Source organism: Acomys minous (genome assembly GCF_964271855.1).
Source record: "Acomys minous genome assembly, chromosome: 15".
Classification (NCBI taxonomy): Eukaryota; Metazoa; Chordata; class Mammalia; order Rodentia; family Muridae; genus Acomys; species Acomys minous.
The window spans coordinates 81204313-81221312 of record NC_140497.1 but is presented as its reverse complement, the minus strand read 5'-3'; the positions used below and the strand labels follow the sequence as shown (position 1 = coordinate 81221312).

General features: G+C 40.2%; 1 protein-coding gene across 1 annotated transcript; it reads left to right on the top strand.

Annotated features, from left to right (window-relative positions):
• Positions 1–14512: 14512 nt before the first annotated feature.
• LOC311584458 (olfactory receptor 7A40-like) lies at positions 14513–15472 on the top strand (the record flags this gene model as incomplete). Its single annotated transcript, XM_084758823.1, has 1 exon — positions 14513–15472. The coding sequence occupies one exon, from the start codon at positions 14513–14515 to the stop codon at positions 15470–15472; it is 960 nt and encodes a 319-aa protein (XP_084614949.1).
• Between the last annotated feature and the right edge of the window lie 1528 nt (positions 15473–17000).

Sequence of the window (17000 nt, the reverse complement as noted above, 5' to 3'; positions counted from 1 at the left end):
TTTATATGATTGATTACTTGATGGGTTTCTGTATATTGAACCACCCTTATACACCTAGGATGAAGCCTACTTGGCCATGATGAGTGATATTTTTGATGTTTTCTTGGATTTGGTTTGCAAGTATTTTATTGAGTATTTTTGCATCAATGTTCATAAGGGAAATTTGTCTGAAATTTTTTTCTCTGTTGTGTCTTTGTGTGGTTTAGGTATCAAGGTGACTGGGCTTCATAGAATGAGTTTGATAATGTTCCTTTTGTTTCTAATTCATGGAATAGTTTGAAAAGAATTGGTATTAGCTCTTCTTGAAGGTCTGGTAGAAGTTTGTGCTGAATCCATCTTGCCCTGGTCTTTTCTTGGTCGGGAGACTTTTGATGACTGCTTCTGTACCCTTAGTAGATATAGGACTCTTTAATTTGTTTACCCAATCTTGATTCAATTTTGGTAGTTGGTAGCTATCAAGAAAATTGCCCATTTCATTTAGATTTTCAAATTTTGTGGCATATAGGCTTTTGAAGTAAGACCTAATAATTCATAAATTTATGGTTGGAGCCATTCTAAACAACAAATGACATAAGCCAACTAAAGAAACAGGTCTTCAAAGATACTTTAAATTAAAATAAGATTTTTATATAATTACAAGCTTAAGTTAACTTTTTGTTACTGATGTTACAGATTTTTACCCCTACCCAATAATCAATAATTTATAACCAAGATATACAGAACACTGTAAATTCAAACAAACATTTAAAACCAGCCAGAAACAAAAATATAGTAAAGCAGGCAAAACTTTTTTCTGCCTTTTCTAGCTGTAGTTTCAAGGGAGGAGCATTTTGTTGTCTGTCTGGTTAGTATATTATAGTCTTTAATTTTTTATTTTTTTATAGCATAACTCTAAATGAATCTTACACCTAAATGTTAAATGCTAAAGGCAGAACCTGTGGAAGATAATAGAGAAACTAGGGTTATCTGAGTTTGACATCCTGTCCAGGATGTTTCTACACACAAAGCCCCTGTTGCAAATGCACAGACCCCAGAAAGATCCGCCATGTTAGCTCCCATTCCTCAGCCACCTATTTCTCCCTGTTGTGGGTAGTGACCCTGTACTCACCATGTCAAGGCTTCTGGGCTTGTCGGAGCTCAGAGCACATCATTAGGAGTTCAAGCAGCCCTGGGCTTGTTGCCAGTTTGATCTAGGCAGGAGAATTTCATCTGCAAGCGGCTGGCTCTAGAACAGAGAGAGTTTATCAGTTTTTGTTGTTTCTTTTTTGAGAATCTTTGAAATGAGTTAGAACTAATGGCCAGCAGACGAAGTTTGGCCTTTTTCTCAGAATATAAAATGTAAAAACCATGTAAACAATCAAGCGAATTTACAGACAGTAATAGTACAGACATAGAAACAAAATTTGACATGAGGACCGTAAACAGACAAACGGTCAGATAGGCAAGACAAAGTGACACAGTCTCGAGACTTCCATAATATTCTGAGAGTCAAGGCGACTCTCCCCAGGAGTGGCAAACTCCCACACAGAGAGTTTGACGATTCTCCCCAGGAGCTCAGAGTGCCCTCTGGCTTCCCTGGCCCGAGGACTGTCCATGCATCTGCAAAGTCCCTTTGGGCCCCATTTCCTGCACTCTGAGTGGCTTTCCAGACATAGAGTCGCAAAGACAACACAAGACACAGGGTGCACCCAAAAGTTTACAGATCAGTTGGGGGAAAGAAAGAGTCCCCTCAAACACTCCACTGTCCTTGGGTGGTGGTGTCTTCAGAGATTTCAGGCCAATGCACCAAATGTTAGGGTTCGGGTGATCTGCTGAAGAAAGACCCCCAAAGCAGTATGCAAAAACAGAGAGTGTTTTTATTTTAGCATGCTAGGACAGGCTCTCTCCTTTAGAGGAGCGACCTCGAAATGAGCACACAGGCTCAATTTATAGACAGTTGGAGGGATTTGTGACAAGCTTTAATTTATTGGTCAGAACTGAGTCAGAGTGTACGTGGGGATTCAGGGCTATCTGTTTGGATACTGAGGGCTTTCTGAGTCACTGAGGTTTTGGCTCTTACTCAGGAGTTGGCCTTTAATTTGATTGGATGGGGCCGGCTGTGTTCTTTACCAAGGCCATGAAGTAATAAAAACATGGCATCTGTCATTTTGTTCTATAAGCTGATAATCCACCCGTGAGCTATCCACGAGCTGTCGATAACTTGTGGTTAGAAACTTGACCTAGTTAGGCAGAGTGAAAACCTGAAGCCAGTCATGGAGTTGGTCTAGTCGAGCCACTGGGGTCTTTGGGGAGTTTGATATCCCTAGGGTCTCTGGGGTCGGGTCCCTTGATCATATAGTTCTGAGCTTTGTTGCTTATGTTCCTACACTGGCCTCTAGCCATTTGGTTGTCTCTGGTGTTAGCAGGCCTGGAGGTTCCTCAACATGTTTCTGTCTGTGTCCCATGTAGGCCAGGCAGTTTGAGAGCAGAAGGCTGTTTGCTAGGGCTCTCCAGAGGCTTCCTCAGGATGGTGCAGAATGGGTGTTGGAGCCTGCACCCAGCTCAGCTCTGCTGGGTTCCCTGTCTGTGTCCCAGTTGGGTCATGCAGGAGAGGAGCAGGCTGAGAGAGATCCAAGGCAAAAGCTACTTGGGTGCCCTTCAGGCCTCCTTGGTGTGTAATGTGGGTTGTAGCTGGTGCCTGACTCACATCTGCTGGTTTGTTCTCTATGATTCTAATGGGACAGGCTTGAAGGAGAGATAAACCTGTTTTTTAGGATTCCAAGTGCGGGATCGGAATGGTCTTGTGAGAGAGCAGGTGAGGTTAATTCACTAGAAGAGCAACCACCTCGTGCAGGAGCTTGATTGTTGCCAGCTGAAAAGATCCCATGAACAGACTCTGGGAGGAGATATATAAATGAGCCCAGAACTAGAGGTGGTGGGCGGGGCTTTTTGGAGACTTGGGATAGTTTTGGCTGTTCATCGTTGCACTTCAAGATGCTCCTAGAGAGAACCACTCGAGGGAAGGCTTTGGGGCTCCGGCTCCTGCTGAAGTTCTGGGTTCTGGTTACCCCAAGTTCCAGCAGAAGAAATCCTGCAGCTCACGCCTGGAGAATCGTTCCTAGGAACTGATATCCTTACGGTTTTGTTATTGTGTCCATGAATCCTCACTTCCTATTGTTTTGGTTAGTCGGGTTATAAGGGATGTATGCTTGGTCACTAAGTTGTTAATAAAATATATTGGTTAAGAAAATTGAACCTACACAGGCTGGTAAGCAGCAGGCACAAAACAATCCAAGCCCAAAGTTGCTCATGTGTCCCACAGGCCTCTTTGGGGTGGCAGCAAATGTGGGTTTTGGCTCACACCCAACTCACCTTTGCTTGTCCACTCTCTGTGTCCCAGGTGGTCCGGGCCAGTAAACAGCGGGTGGAGAGAAATCCAAGCCCAAAGCTTCTTAGGTGTCCCAAAGCTGGAGGGACCTCCAGGCCTGCTAACACCAGAAACAACCAGAGGGCTAGAGGCTAGCACAAGACCACAAGCAGCAAAACTCAGAACCATATGATACCACCGAAAACCAGTGGTTCCTACCACAGCAAAAAAAAAAAAAAAAAATCCAAGTTCTTCCCAGGATGGTAGCTACTGTGATCAGTGGCCCGCATGGGACTCAGCTCTGCGTGTTTGCTTTCTGTGTCCTAGATGGGCCAGGCAGGTTGCAACTGTTTTTCTTTTCTTTTTCTTTTTTTAAAAATTTATTTTAAATATATTTTATTAATTTATTTATATTACATCTCAATTGTTATCCCATCCCTTGTATCCTCCCACTCCTCCCTCACAACTTTTTTTCAATACCAACATTTATCAGTCCCATATTAAAGTTTAAGAAACTTCACTGCAGACAAGGGCATTTTTCTTAATTCTTGCAACATGTTTTGACCATAAGCTTTCTCCTCCCCCAACCTCTCCCAGACCCTTCTGCTCTTCCTTACTACTCAGTTTTGTGTTCTTTCTCTCTCTTAGGAAATAAACAAACAAACAAAAACCCCCACAAAACCAAAACCCAAAATTACAAACTTACATGCACAAACGACCATTTTGTATTGTTGAGCTACTCCTGAGGGTGAGGCCTGACATGGAATATAGTTTATGAACCATTATAACTCTATTGAATTTTCCCTCTTCCAGCAGCTATCAATTACAAATGATTTCTTAGCTGGGGGAAGGCTTTGTGTCTGCTTTCCCTTCTTAATGCTAGACTTTTGCTTGACTTGAACCTATGCAGGTCTTGTGCATGCTGTCATAATCTCTGTGAGTTTATATGTGCATCTGTCCTGTTGCATATGGAAAACACTATTTCCTTGGAGTTGTCCACCACATCTGGCTCTTATAATCTTTTTGCCTCATTTTCAGCATAGATACTGAACTTTGAGGGGGAAGTTATAATAAAGATATCCCATTTTGTGCTAAATGCATGAAAATATCTCACTCTCTTCTCATTGTCCAGTTGTGGGTCTCTGTATTATATTACTATCTACTGCAGGAAGAAGTTTCTCTGGTGAGAGTTGAGCAATAAGTTCATCTATGGGTATAAATATTTCATTAGGAGTCGTTTTATTGCAATGTTACTTTAGTAGAATAATAGTAGTAATTTTCTCCCTTAGTACTTGTGTTATCAAATGTGGAAAAAGCAAGGTGGTACTTGGTTAGAAGCTTCATACCTACTGTCTATCATTTACACACACTGGGAGGTGCTATATACAGTAAAGGAAGAGAAAAGCAATTATTATTGTTATCCAGCTAAACCCTGAAGGCTACAACTTGGACCTGAAAGAGATATTCACACCGGTACAACAGTGGCACAAATGTTACGGGATTAGCCAACTGCTTTTTAAAAAATGGATCTAATTCCCACCACATGAGATAGAATCCATACTTGACACTGTCACTATGCCAAGACAAGACAGATTATGGACTCTAAGGGAAAATAGTTTTTGAAATGATAGGGATAAAACGCCAGGTAAATAAATGAGACGTTATTTAATGGCTAGGGACTGGTAAGCTAACAAAATTATTACGGCATTAAGAGAGCCGCACTAGTGATCTTGGTTTGATCTAACTCTCCTTATATTAACTATTATCTATATTAATATGTCAAATGTGATGTTCAGCTATAATTCTCTATTATGTAACCGTTGGGATGGAGATGGCTCAGTGGTTAGGAACATTAGCTGGTCTTCCTGAGGATCCAGGTTTGATTCCTACTAGCCACATGATTGCTCACAACCATCGACAACTCCTGTTCCAGGGGACCTGACACCTTCTTCTGGCCTTGAACACATGTAATGCAAAGTATACATACAGGCAAATTAATATCTACAAAAAATAACATTTGCAATGAGATATCAGTACTGTAGGATGTGTTCATTGATCTCTGTGCTCTCTCTCTCTCCTTCCTTCTTCCTTTCTCCTTCCCTCTGCTCCTTCCATCCTTTTCTCTCCCCTTCCTTATGCTTTATTACTTTACTTTAGAATAGGTCTTATTATATAGCTCAAACTGAACTAACACTTAGAGCCCTCTTTCCTTAACCTCCTAAGTACTGAAATGACATGTGTGCACCCCATTGTCATGCTGTTTTATTTCTTACACACCCATAGTAGATACAATAATTTACAATAATAGATTTATTTAATATTAAATTAAGAAGTCAAAGTTACACACAATTTTTTCTTTAAGATTTGTGAGGTTTTTTTTTATCTAGAAAATGTGGTGCTTGTACACAGGGAAGTTCATTCAGTGATAAAGTTTAAATAATCATTGTCTGGCTAAGTAAAAAAAAAAAGTGAAATTCACATAGACAATCACATGCTTCCTATTCTATATGGAATTTAGAAAAAAGCATATGATAATAAAAAAAAAGCTTGTAGATGCTTTATGTTTCTGCGGCTGTGATAAAATATCATGACCAGAAGCTTATAGAAGAACGAATTTGTTTCGGCCTTGTTTCCAGAGGAAGAACACAGAACAGCACAGGATGCGTGGAAGCAATGGGATTCAAGGTCGAATCTACAAGGTCATAACCCAAACACACACAGGAAGTTGTTGATGCTCTTAACTTGCACCTTCTTTCCAAAGACTTCATGGAATACTAAGACACGCACACAATACCAGCAGCCATAGATTATGTTTTGATTGTGTCTGGGTTTCTACATGATATATTCAAATGACTCATGAAAGCTCTTTGACCATTTAAAGTGTGAAGCCACTAAGACAAAAACTTAGAGAAAACAGGTTCGAGATGTAAAACATAGGTAATGATTTCTAAATAGACTGTAATATCGTGAAATAAAATAGCAATAATTGATAGATAGAGTTGCACCCGATTAAAAGGCTTGTACACAGTAAAGGAAAAGAAAGCAACACTGAAAATTCATTTTACAGAACAGGAGAAAAAAATTTTGAGACAATGTTTCTCTGTGTAGCTCTGGCTGTCCTGGACTCTCTTTGTAGACCTGGGTGGCCTTGAACTCACAACTATCCACCTGCCTCTGCCTCCCTGAGTGCTAGGATTAAAGGCATGAATCGCCATGCCTGGTTCAGGAGAAAATCTTGGTCAGCTCTTCCAGGAGAAAATCTTGGTCAGCTCTTCCTGTGATTAATATCCATATGGATACAACACTGTATAAAAATTTTAACAGGATGAAGAATGGAATTTTCAGCAGGAAAAATGTTTGCCTTGCAAGAGTGAAGTCGGGGTTTGTATATGCAACACAAATATAAAATGCTGGGTGAGTGCAACTGCCCAACTGTAACGCCAGCTCTCAGAAGGCAGGGACAGAGTGTACACAGATATGGCTAGCTAAATTAATTGTACATCTGAGTTCTGGTTTGAACTGAGAGACCTTTACTAAATTAATGACTGGAGAATAATTAAGGAAGGCACTTGACATCAGTCTTAGGCCTACAGACACACACACACACACACACACAGAGAGAGACACATGGCATGTGTGTTTACATATATGAAAATATGCTTATACATACATACTGCATACAGAGATACAAGCAAAAAATTAAACACCAAAACAAATAATCAAATCAATAAATAAGCAGAGTTCTCAGAAAAAGAAATGCTATTGGAAAATTAATTTAATAAACAAATGTACAACATTCTTAGCCATAAAACGTTTGAACAAATAGAAACTAAACTTAATTCCTTAACTCCGTTAAAATGGCCATTTTGAAGAAAGAAAAAAAAAAACTCACAGATGTACAAGTGCACAGGGGATATATGGAAGACGGGGATATATACTAGCTCAGCCACTCTAGGAATCAGTGTGGCGGTTTCTCTGCCAACTTAAGAGGGTGATCTTGTTCTTCCACTCTCGGCTACATACCAGAAGGAACCCAAGGCAACATACATAGAAGTGCATGTTCATCCAATTTATAGAGTCAGCCTAGATGCCCATCCATGAACGAATGCCTAAATCAATGGTGGCATAAGCAGACAAAGCAATTTTATTCATCTATGAAAAAAATGAATTATGCTATTGGCAGAAAAGCATAATTGGAGATCATTACAGCGAGCAAAATAAACCGGACTCAGAAAAATCTACCAACACACATTTTCTCCCATATAGAAAATAAAGATCAAAACACATAAAAGTAGGAGGAGGGTTATTGAATGTGGGTATTAAGAGATGCAGGGAAAATAGGATGCAGGCAAATATGACCAATGTGCATTCCTTCTGTCTATGAAAGTATCACAATAATGTCTGTTGTCCTATACAAGAAATATGTGCTAAAAGAAAAAAAAAAGAAATTGGAGTGTGGAATAGGGGGTGAAAAGTAACTAAAGTTCACTACACAAATTCATGAATCTGTCAAACAGTAAAAATTGAGTTTTTAAAATATATATATTAGAAACTGCTTCAACTAGTCAGAATTGGGGCCTAATAAAGCAAAAGCTATTATGTTCTGTAAAGCACTGAGTCTTTCCAGGAAATTTTCCTTCCAGGAAAACAAACACAAATAGAAAACTACACTTCAGTTCCTTAACTCAGTTAAAATTAGTGCCTGATGTATCCATTCAGTGCCTCCCCTGGTTTCTGGCAGCTGGCAGCTTTCCTTGAAGAGTCATTCTTTCTCCTTCTGCCATTTCCAAACAGCAACTGTAGATAAAGGCTTTTGAACATAATATAACTCTTCAATACTCAAGGAAAATGATGAATAGCTTTCATTATCAACTTTACAGGACCCAGAGTGACTAGGAAGAGACTCTTAGTGACATATTGGGTACGGTGAATTGGCCTATGGCCCTTTTCATGAGAGATTCTTAATTGGTGTGGAGGAAAAAAACAAACAGTGAATTGTGGGCAGCCCCAGTCCTTAGGCTGGGGGGGGGTTTAGAGCTGTGTGAGAGTGGAGAAATTCAGCTAAGCACTATAAATCAAGGAAGCATGCACGCATTTATTTCCTTCTTCTCTTGGTTCTGGGTGTCATGTGACTAGCTTTTTCAAGTTCCTACTTTTCTTACTTCCATTTAGACCTGCATTTGCAATCTAACTAAATTGCTTTTTATCAATATATTCTATCACATAAATATAAACAAAAAGCAAGGCAAAAGATCACTCTGTGTCTTCTTCGGTTACCCAGGGCAGTTTCCTTGTCTACAGTCAACTGCTTAGGAGCCTCCAGTCCACTTTCTACCTACTTGGGCTTTTTACAGTGCAGCCTAACAAAGCCTCCAATTATGAAGATTGGCATCTTTGGCAGCGCATTGTTCTGCACAGCACGGCATGTGGGATACTTCCCATGAGGTTTATGGTGTAGACATTTCTCCAGTTGATAATAAAATATTGATGACCTAAATCGTGTGTCTCTAGTTGAGGTATTTTTTCTTTTGTATGAGAAAACCCATTGGGCCCATGTAAGGCTACCTACGTATTCACATTTCACTAAATTTGTTGTTTTACGAAGTCCTATTCTTTGTCTTGTCTCCCCTATATTTTACCCACACAGAACTAGTCACAAGTGCAGAATCATCAGGCTCAGCCTAGAACTGGTAAAACAGAACGTTCATTTCAGCAAATCTCCAGGTGAATCACTCTCACAGAAATTGGAAACGTCTTTATCAGGACAGAATTCCTCTCTCTGTCAGCGTTGACTGGTGCATCCCCCTTGTTAGTGGAGAGGGTTACAGGTTCTTCTGTTTGCATTCAGCACCTTTAGCCTCATCCTATTAGAGTCCAAGGAGAGAATTCATATCTGACCAAGGATACTAAGTCTAAAAGTGGAAAATATGAACTGGTAAAATAGTTGACAATCGCTTATTGCTAAGCCCAACAAGCCAAGTTCAGTCCCCAGGACCCACATTGTAGAGAGTGAGAGCTGAGTCCTGAAAGTGACCTCTGAACTCCACATGTATGCTATGACATGCACATGTGATGTACATACAGAACTAAATAAATAATATACTACTTTAAATTATGATTTAAATTTGGGAAGTAAAAATAGTGTTAATGGAGTTCTTATTGAAGTACATCTTTTTTTTTTTTTTTTTTTTTTTTGCTTGTGACTTTGGACCAAGCACATAACTGCAGGTGCCATTTCTACAGATTTGGAATTACTTTCTTAATAGTACCAATTGCTCAAGTGGACACATAAAAGTTATTAAGATTCTTGGTAGGTGGCTAATCCCAAAAACTGTACAAAGGGACACAATATACATCATGATTTTCAGATGACTCACGCATGAGTAATGGCATACATTTCTTTCTTTCTACTTGCCTAATGAGAAATACACACCTCATTGTTTTTTAAGAGCCACAATAAAACCAATTAACATAGGACTCATGGTCTTACATCAAGGGAAAAAGAGTTCTCCCTGTTGCTGAACAGGAGTATTGTGTTTCTGAAGCCAACAACAGAAGGCATTGCTTTGGTGACTTGGGAGTATATTTAAGAAATTTTCATAGCTTTAGACTTTGGATAAAACTTAAATCAGGATGAAAAGAAAGTGGTGGGAGGTTAAAGAAAGAGAGTTCATGGGGAAGGAACTAGCCACCTGGGTTTTTAACCCACTCTCTTGAGAACAGGCAAGTTTTAGGAACAAATTTCTTTCTGCATAGAACAATGCCCCAAGGGAAAATTATGTACGTGGGACTTGGAATAGCAGAAAAAGAAATATTCTCGAGGGAGAAGCTGCTGCCTTATTTCAGTGTCTCCCCAGTGTAGTCCTTCTGATTTGCAAACTTGAGCTACACATTAATTTTTGTCTCATTTTGAAGCCCTGACCTTGGCTGGAGATTAATGCCTTTCTTTGTCTCACTTCATGAGTCATCACAACTTCATTCTCCATCCTCAGCCATTCATCTGTAACTCCCGTTTCCATTCAGAGGGGAGTTGGGGCTTTGATGCACAGACATACGTTTCAGTAATCCATCCAGGTGAGTGCAGGAGCTCTGCTGGTACTGCAGAAGGAGTTCAGAAAATGGAGGGACAGAACATGTACATGGGAGCAAAGCTATCCTAGACAAGATGGGGTGACGCAAGGGAGGCCTTCTGGGTTGGTCTTGACATTCATTTGATTCATGAAGCTGAAAAGAAAAGAAAAAACACACCGAACTCAGTAGTGTTTTTCTCAGAAGTGAGAATTAATCCTTAAGTGATAAATTTTGAAGATAATCATAAAATTGTTGTTTATGAAGTCATAAAATGGTTCCATCTGAAGGAGACCTTATGTTCATGGACCCTGGTCAGTATAGAATGTGGAAACAGAAAGCACAAGTTGTAAAGTTACATGCCAAAATAACGTCATGCCTTTTAGTTTTTTAAGATGTGCATATTGTCACATTAATAAGAAAGATCCAGACAGATAGTTTCTGCACTCTTGCAATAGTTCACAAGGTTTATAAAGCTTCCTTTCTTTATATAATATAATCACATTAAAAATGGAAAGGGCTGTGTTAGAATGATTCACCTGCAGTTATATTCTAACTGATGAACCCCAAATACTTGTGATTTTTCTTACCTAATTACCTCCTTTATTACAAGTGATGCATATTCCTTGCATTTGTTGAGTGGGAATAGCGTGTGTTTATTCCACCTTAAAACATTGTAGAACCATTACACATGTACAGATCAGATTTTCTATCACTCTATCTAGTTGATATACCAGTGGGTGTGTGTGGGTGTATGGGTGTGTGGGGGTGGGGGGTGGGGGGGTGTTTGGGGGAAGAATTGTACATTTTGTGAGGACACTCTAATAGACAGATTTTGTCCTCATAATTGTTCCAACACTGGGTCCCCCTGTGACATGTTCATATGTGTGTAGAATGCACTCCGGTCACGCCCACCACTGTCTTGTAGCCCCACCATCACTTCCACAGTCCCCTTCCTACTGCCCAGGGCTCATCATTCTATTTTCCTGCCATTTTAAATTCTAGGTTATATGCATGTATGAAAGAAAATGTGCTGTTTGAATTTGTCACTGGCTTATTTCATTGCTGTGAACAATCATACGTTCAAGGTCTGTCTGCCCGAGCAGAATGCGAGTGGCTGAACAGCCTGTTAGATTTCCTCGCTTCGCCTCTATGAGTGTTGTTCTCGCTGTACCTTTGGCCTTATATGTATATATATTTGCTTTGTATTAAGTTTGAGGCCTCCCATATCACAGATAAGTGTCTCACCAGCGAAGAGTTAGAGAACCCTTTGAGACACAGTATCTTAAGTCATGAAGGTCAATTGACCTCACTTTTTCAGACAGGGATGACCTAACAAATGTCCAGCTCAAGATTACAAAGTCAGAAGAACAAATCTGAAGAAGAAGATGCTCACAGATTCCAAGAGCTTTTCCATTGACGATATGGTCCTCCTGCCTTAGCCTCCCTGGTGACTGCATATTGGCCTGTCACCAGGCCTGGCCTTTTGCCTTTTTGGACAGGTCTGTTTCTACAAATCTTATGACTTTTGGTTCTCGTTAAGTCATGATTTACATTCATCAAAGTTTATGTTTCATAAAAATATATGATTAATATAACTTCACAGGACACAGAATGATAAATGTGTGTCTCTAAGTCAAATATAGCATATTAAAGATAATGTGAAACCTTGATCCAGATCTGTCACTGGAGCAGCATGTGATGAGTTACTTGGTGTCCACAGAGATTAATTAGAGGAAATATGTTTATATATGATATATATGATCAATTTGTCCTAGTGTCCAGGTAGAAGGTTCTATGCCGCAACGCTGCACTTTTTATTGATAAAATTTGTTCATTGACAATTTCATACATGTGTGTAGTGCTTGCTCTCCCTTACCCTCTCCTGCCTCCCTCCTTCTGACTAGGAGACATTTCCCACATTTACGTCTTTTTGTTTTGTTCTATGATTGAACAATTTTAAGTAGGGCAATCTATTTGATCATAGGTTTGGAATCATCCATTTGATTCTGTTGGGTTCAGCAGAGGGAACACAACTGGATACCATTTAACACTTCAAAATCCAACTACAGCCCACAGTTCAGCAGGAAGAGTAGGAGTCTCTGATTTCCCCCACCAGAAATACATTTGCACATTACGTATTACAAGAGTAAGGACTTCAATGTACAAATATAACTTTACTAGAGTTCAAAGCCCAAATCCTAATAATAAGAAAAAATGCATTACATAAGAACTGTGAGACATTAAATACCCTGTTCATCTATCACTCATATAAAGAAAGGAGATATGCCTTTAATTGAATCATAGGACAAAAACTCAGTACAGCAGCTTTTTTTTTTCCTATTTTATATAAATATTTATTCACGTGTGCACATATGTGCCACAGCATGTATGTGGAGGTAGGAAACACATGTTGGCAGCTAGTTCTTTCCTTTCCCATTGTGTGACCTGGTCGTGCAGCTCCAGGTACTTATTACCATGGGCGATGATCTGAGAAAGCACCTACGCACAGCGCTTGTCACTATCCGATCAAGTCCACACTTAAACCTCACTCCTCCTGCTTCTCCTTCATCACACATGAGAGATGTTTACATGGCCACTAAACAGCTAAAGAGCAGCAGAAGCAAATAGATCGGACAGACCAAAAAAACAATGAGATGAGCTGACTCCCATGACACAAGGGAGAAAAGTAGCTTTCATGGCCATGGGAATGTCCTGCTTCCCCTTCTATCTCATGACCCCCCAGAAAATACAGTAAATTAGAAAAGAAATAATTTACCCTCAAACCAAAAGTAACACTTGCTATTGTCAGGATATGCAACAGTGCGTGCTCTTAAAAAGAGGAAATTAGTTTGCACTCCCACCAGCAATGAAGGAGTGTTCCTCCCTCTCCACATCCTCCCCAGCATGTGGAGTAGCTTGAATTTTTGATCTTAGCCATTCTGATGATACCCCATGAGCATATACAGGGGGGGGGGAGGTCCCTCTCATTCACAGTCATAGGGAAACGGAGTAAGGGGAAAATTGGAGGGAGGGAGGAATGGGAGGATACAAGGGATGGGATAACAATTGAGATGTAATATGAATAAATTAATAAAATATATTTTTTAAAAAAGAAGAAAATAGCCATGAGACCTAAGGGGAGGGGAATAGGGTGAAAGAGGGAGGAAGGGAGGAATGGGAGGATACAAGTGAGGGGACAACAATTGAGATGTAATCTAAATAAATTAATTTTAAAATTCCATGGCTATAAAAGACTGGGCTTAACAGGGTTCCTAAGTAGTAGATGCTTGTCAAAAATATAAGCTATCTGGCCAGGAATCCATTGGTTGGTGAGCTCACAGACCCTAGGGAAAGAACCCACAGCTATTATTTTGCTAAATGTGAATAGTATCAAGGTGAGTTTAAATATAAATATATATACATATATATGTATTATATGGATAGTTAATAATCCTCTCAGTCCTCACCGGAGAAGCTGTTTTTATTAGTGGATAGAAGATAGATAATATAGGAATTGTTAACTTGTCAAAGTGTAGAGAATAAATGTCTATGCATGGTCAGCCAAAAATGAGACATCTAAATCAAAGGCTCAGGGAAGAGCATGAACACAGGGGTGCAAAGAGCAAGAGCCAGACGTCTGGAAGTGTCTCCCTTGATTTCATGACTTTTGAACATGAAAGGGCCCTTATACTTATAAACTCACAGTAGCTGTGGCTGACTGGACAAGACTTGAAAAGATCAAAGCAGTTAACACCCAGTCATGGAGAAGCAAAGGCTTCTTAAGGTCTCAACTTTAGCTAAGGAGCCATTGGAATTTGATCGCTCTTGGAAGAAGGAGAATCTATTTGTTTAAGTATATGACCCTTAGTAGTCTGATAATGTTCCTGTCCCCATGGGTAACCTATGAATATATGACCAGAGCTAATTGAGCTAAGAAGAGTAGGTGAGAGACAGAGAGAGGTGGGAGAAGGAAGAAAAAAGGAAGGAAGGAAGGAAGGAAGGAAGGAAGGAAGGAAGGAAGGATTGATTGATATCAGGTCATTGATGGGTGACTGAGTTGTTCAAATTTCTTCTTTTAGTAGACATATCAAACACATGGAACTGGGAAATGACACTCAGATTTCAGAATTCTTTCTTCTGGGATTTTCAGAGAATCGACCTCAAATTCAGCCTCTCATATTTGGACTTTTCCTCTCCATGTACCTAGTGACTGTCTTTGGCAACCTACTCATCATCATGGCCATCACTGTAGACTCGCACCTGCACACACCCATGTACATCTTCCTCTCCAATCTGTCCTTTGTGGACATCTGCTTCACTTCCACCACTGTCCCACAGATGCTGGTGAACATTCAGACACAGAGCAAGGCCATCACTTATGCACGCTGCATCACCCAGGTGTACTTCTTACTACTCTTCTCAGTATTGGACATCTTTCTGCTGACTGTGATGGCCTATGACCGCTATGTAGCCATCTGTCACCCCCTGCATTACATGATCATCATGAACACAAGACGCTGTGGATTACTGATACTGGCATGCTGGATCATAAGTCTTCTGAATTCCTTGTTACACAGCTTTTTGGTGCTGCGGTTATCATTCTGCACAGACCCAGAAATCCCTCACTTTTACTGTGAACTTAATCAGGTTGTACACCATGCCTGTTCAGACATCTCTCTTAATGACATGGTGATCTACATTGCAGCCATGCTACTGGCTGTGGGTCCGCTCTCTGGCATCCTTTACTCTTACTGTAAGATAGTGTCCTCCATACGTGCAATCTCCTCAGCTCAGGGGAAGTACAAGGCATTTTCCACCTGTGCATCTCACCTCTCGGTTGTCTCCTTATTTTATTGTACCCTCCTGGGAGTGTACCTCAGTTCTGCTGTGACCCAAAACCCACATGCCACTGCAATGGCTTCATTGATGTACACCGTTGTCACCCCCATGCTGAACCCTTTCATCTACAGTCTAAGGAATAATGACATGAAGAAGGCTCTGAAAATAGTTTTATGGAGTGTAACTAGGAGCAGAGCAATGGACCTACCTTCATAGCTGTATACTCATGTTTGTAGAACTTAGGGGTATGGAATTAGCAATTGTGTTCCATTGGTCATATATTGTGATAAAACTTAGTTTCTCGATTTCCTCATACAATTTCCTTCTTTACAAGGCTTAGTGTTCCTTCTGGTATCTGTGTTTTACTTTGTTGTTTTTAATTTCCTTAAATAAATACTCATTCTTGGATCAAATCCTCTAGAAACTCCCACTCTAACTGGGAAACAACTGAGACTTTTAAAAATTAAATTTATTTATTAATCCATTCATTCATTTATTACAACCTGATAACAGCCCCCTCCCTTTCCTCCATCCCATCCCACCTGGTCCCACTCTGTTCACCCTTTTCCCTAGAAAAGGGGATCCCCTCTCAACCCACCTCAGCACATTAAATCGTATTAGGACTAAGTTCATCTTCTTCCATCTGGCCCAGACAATGCAGCCCAGTTAGGGAAAAGTTTTCTAAAAGCAGGCAACAAAGTCCACATCAGAGACAATGCCCACCCCCTTTGCTATGGGACCCACATGAAGACCAATCTGCCCATCAATTACATATATGTTGAAGGCCTAGGTCCAGTCTTTCATTGGTGTTTCAGTCTCTGTGAGCCCCATGTAGGCCTAGGTTATTTGACTCTGTTGGTCTTCTTGAAGAGTTCTTGTCCTCTCTGGGTCCTTCTATCCTTATCTCCAACTCTTCCACAAGACTCTCTGAGCTCCAACTAATGTTTGGCTATGTGTCTTAGCATCTGTTTTGATCCACTGCTGGGTGGAACCTCTTATAGTACAGTTATGTTAGGCTTCTCTCTGCAATGAGAGCAAAGTATCATTAATAATGTCAAGGGCTGTCTATTAAGAATGATTTATTTGGACTAACCCATGTCGAGTTGTTTTTCTTTTACTAAACAGTATCTCTAAGTTATGCTTTTCTTATAGACATAATTGCATTTGATAGGAAGAGTAAATATTTGTATAACATCTAATAATTTGAGCAGCACCCCTGAGTCAGAAGTCAAATAAAGATTTGTAAGAAGAAGAGGTTGGGGAGAGATGTATGGAAAGTGACTTGTAAATGTGACAAGGCTATAACATTTATGAAATCACAGCAGCTGTGGCTGCTTATACAAGACCTACATAAGCTTTCACCGTGTAGTAGTTTCCTTCAAGAACTGACCCTTCCATCTTGGAGGAAATCCCATTGAGAGCAGGATGTTTTCGTGAAGGTGAACACACAGGATGCTCGAAGGGGAGGTGAAATACTCCATCCTCCATCCTTAAGTTCTGAAGGTAAACAACTCAAAATGGTTTCAGGAAGTTCATGAAACTAACTAGGTTCAGTAGGCCTTTCCTTCTGTAATCATGTATACAAGTAGTAAGGAATGCTGAGAGATACTAAGAGACAAACTGATGTCTAGGAAACTCTCAGATACATTAAGCTACCTAGAAGGGGCTAAGACAAACTGAGAATCCAAGAAGAAGGAGGAGGAGGAGGAGGAGGAGGAGAAGGAGAAGAAGAAGAAGAAGAAGA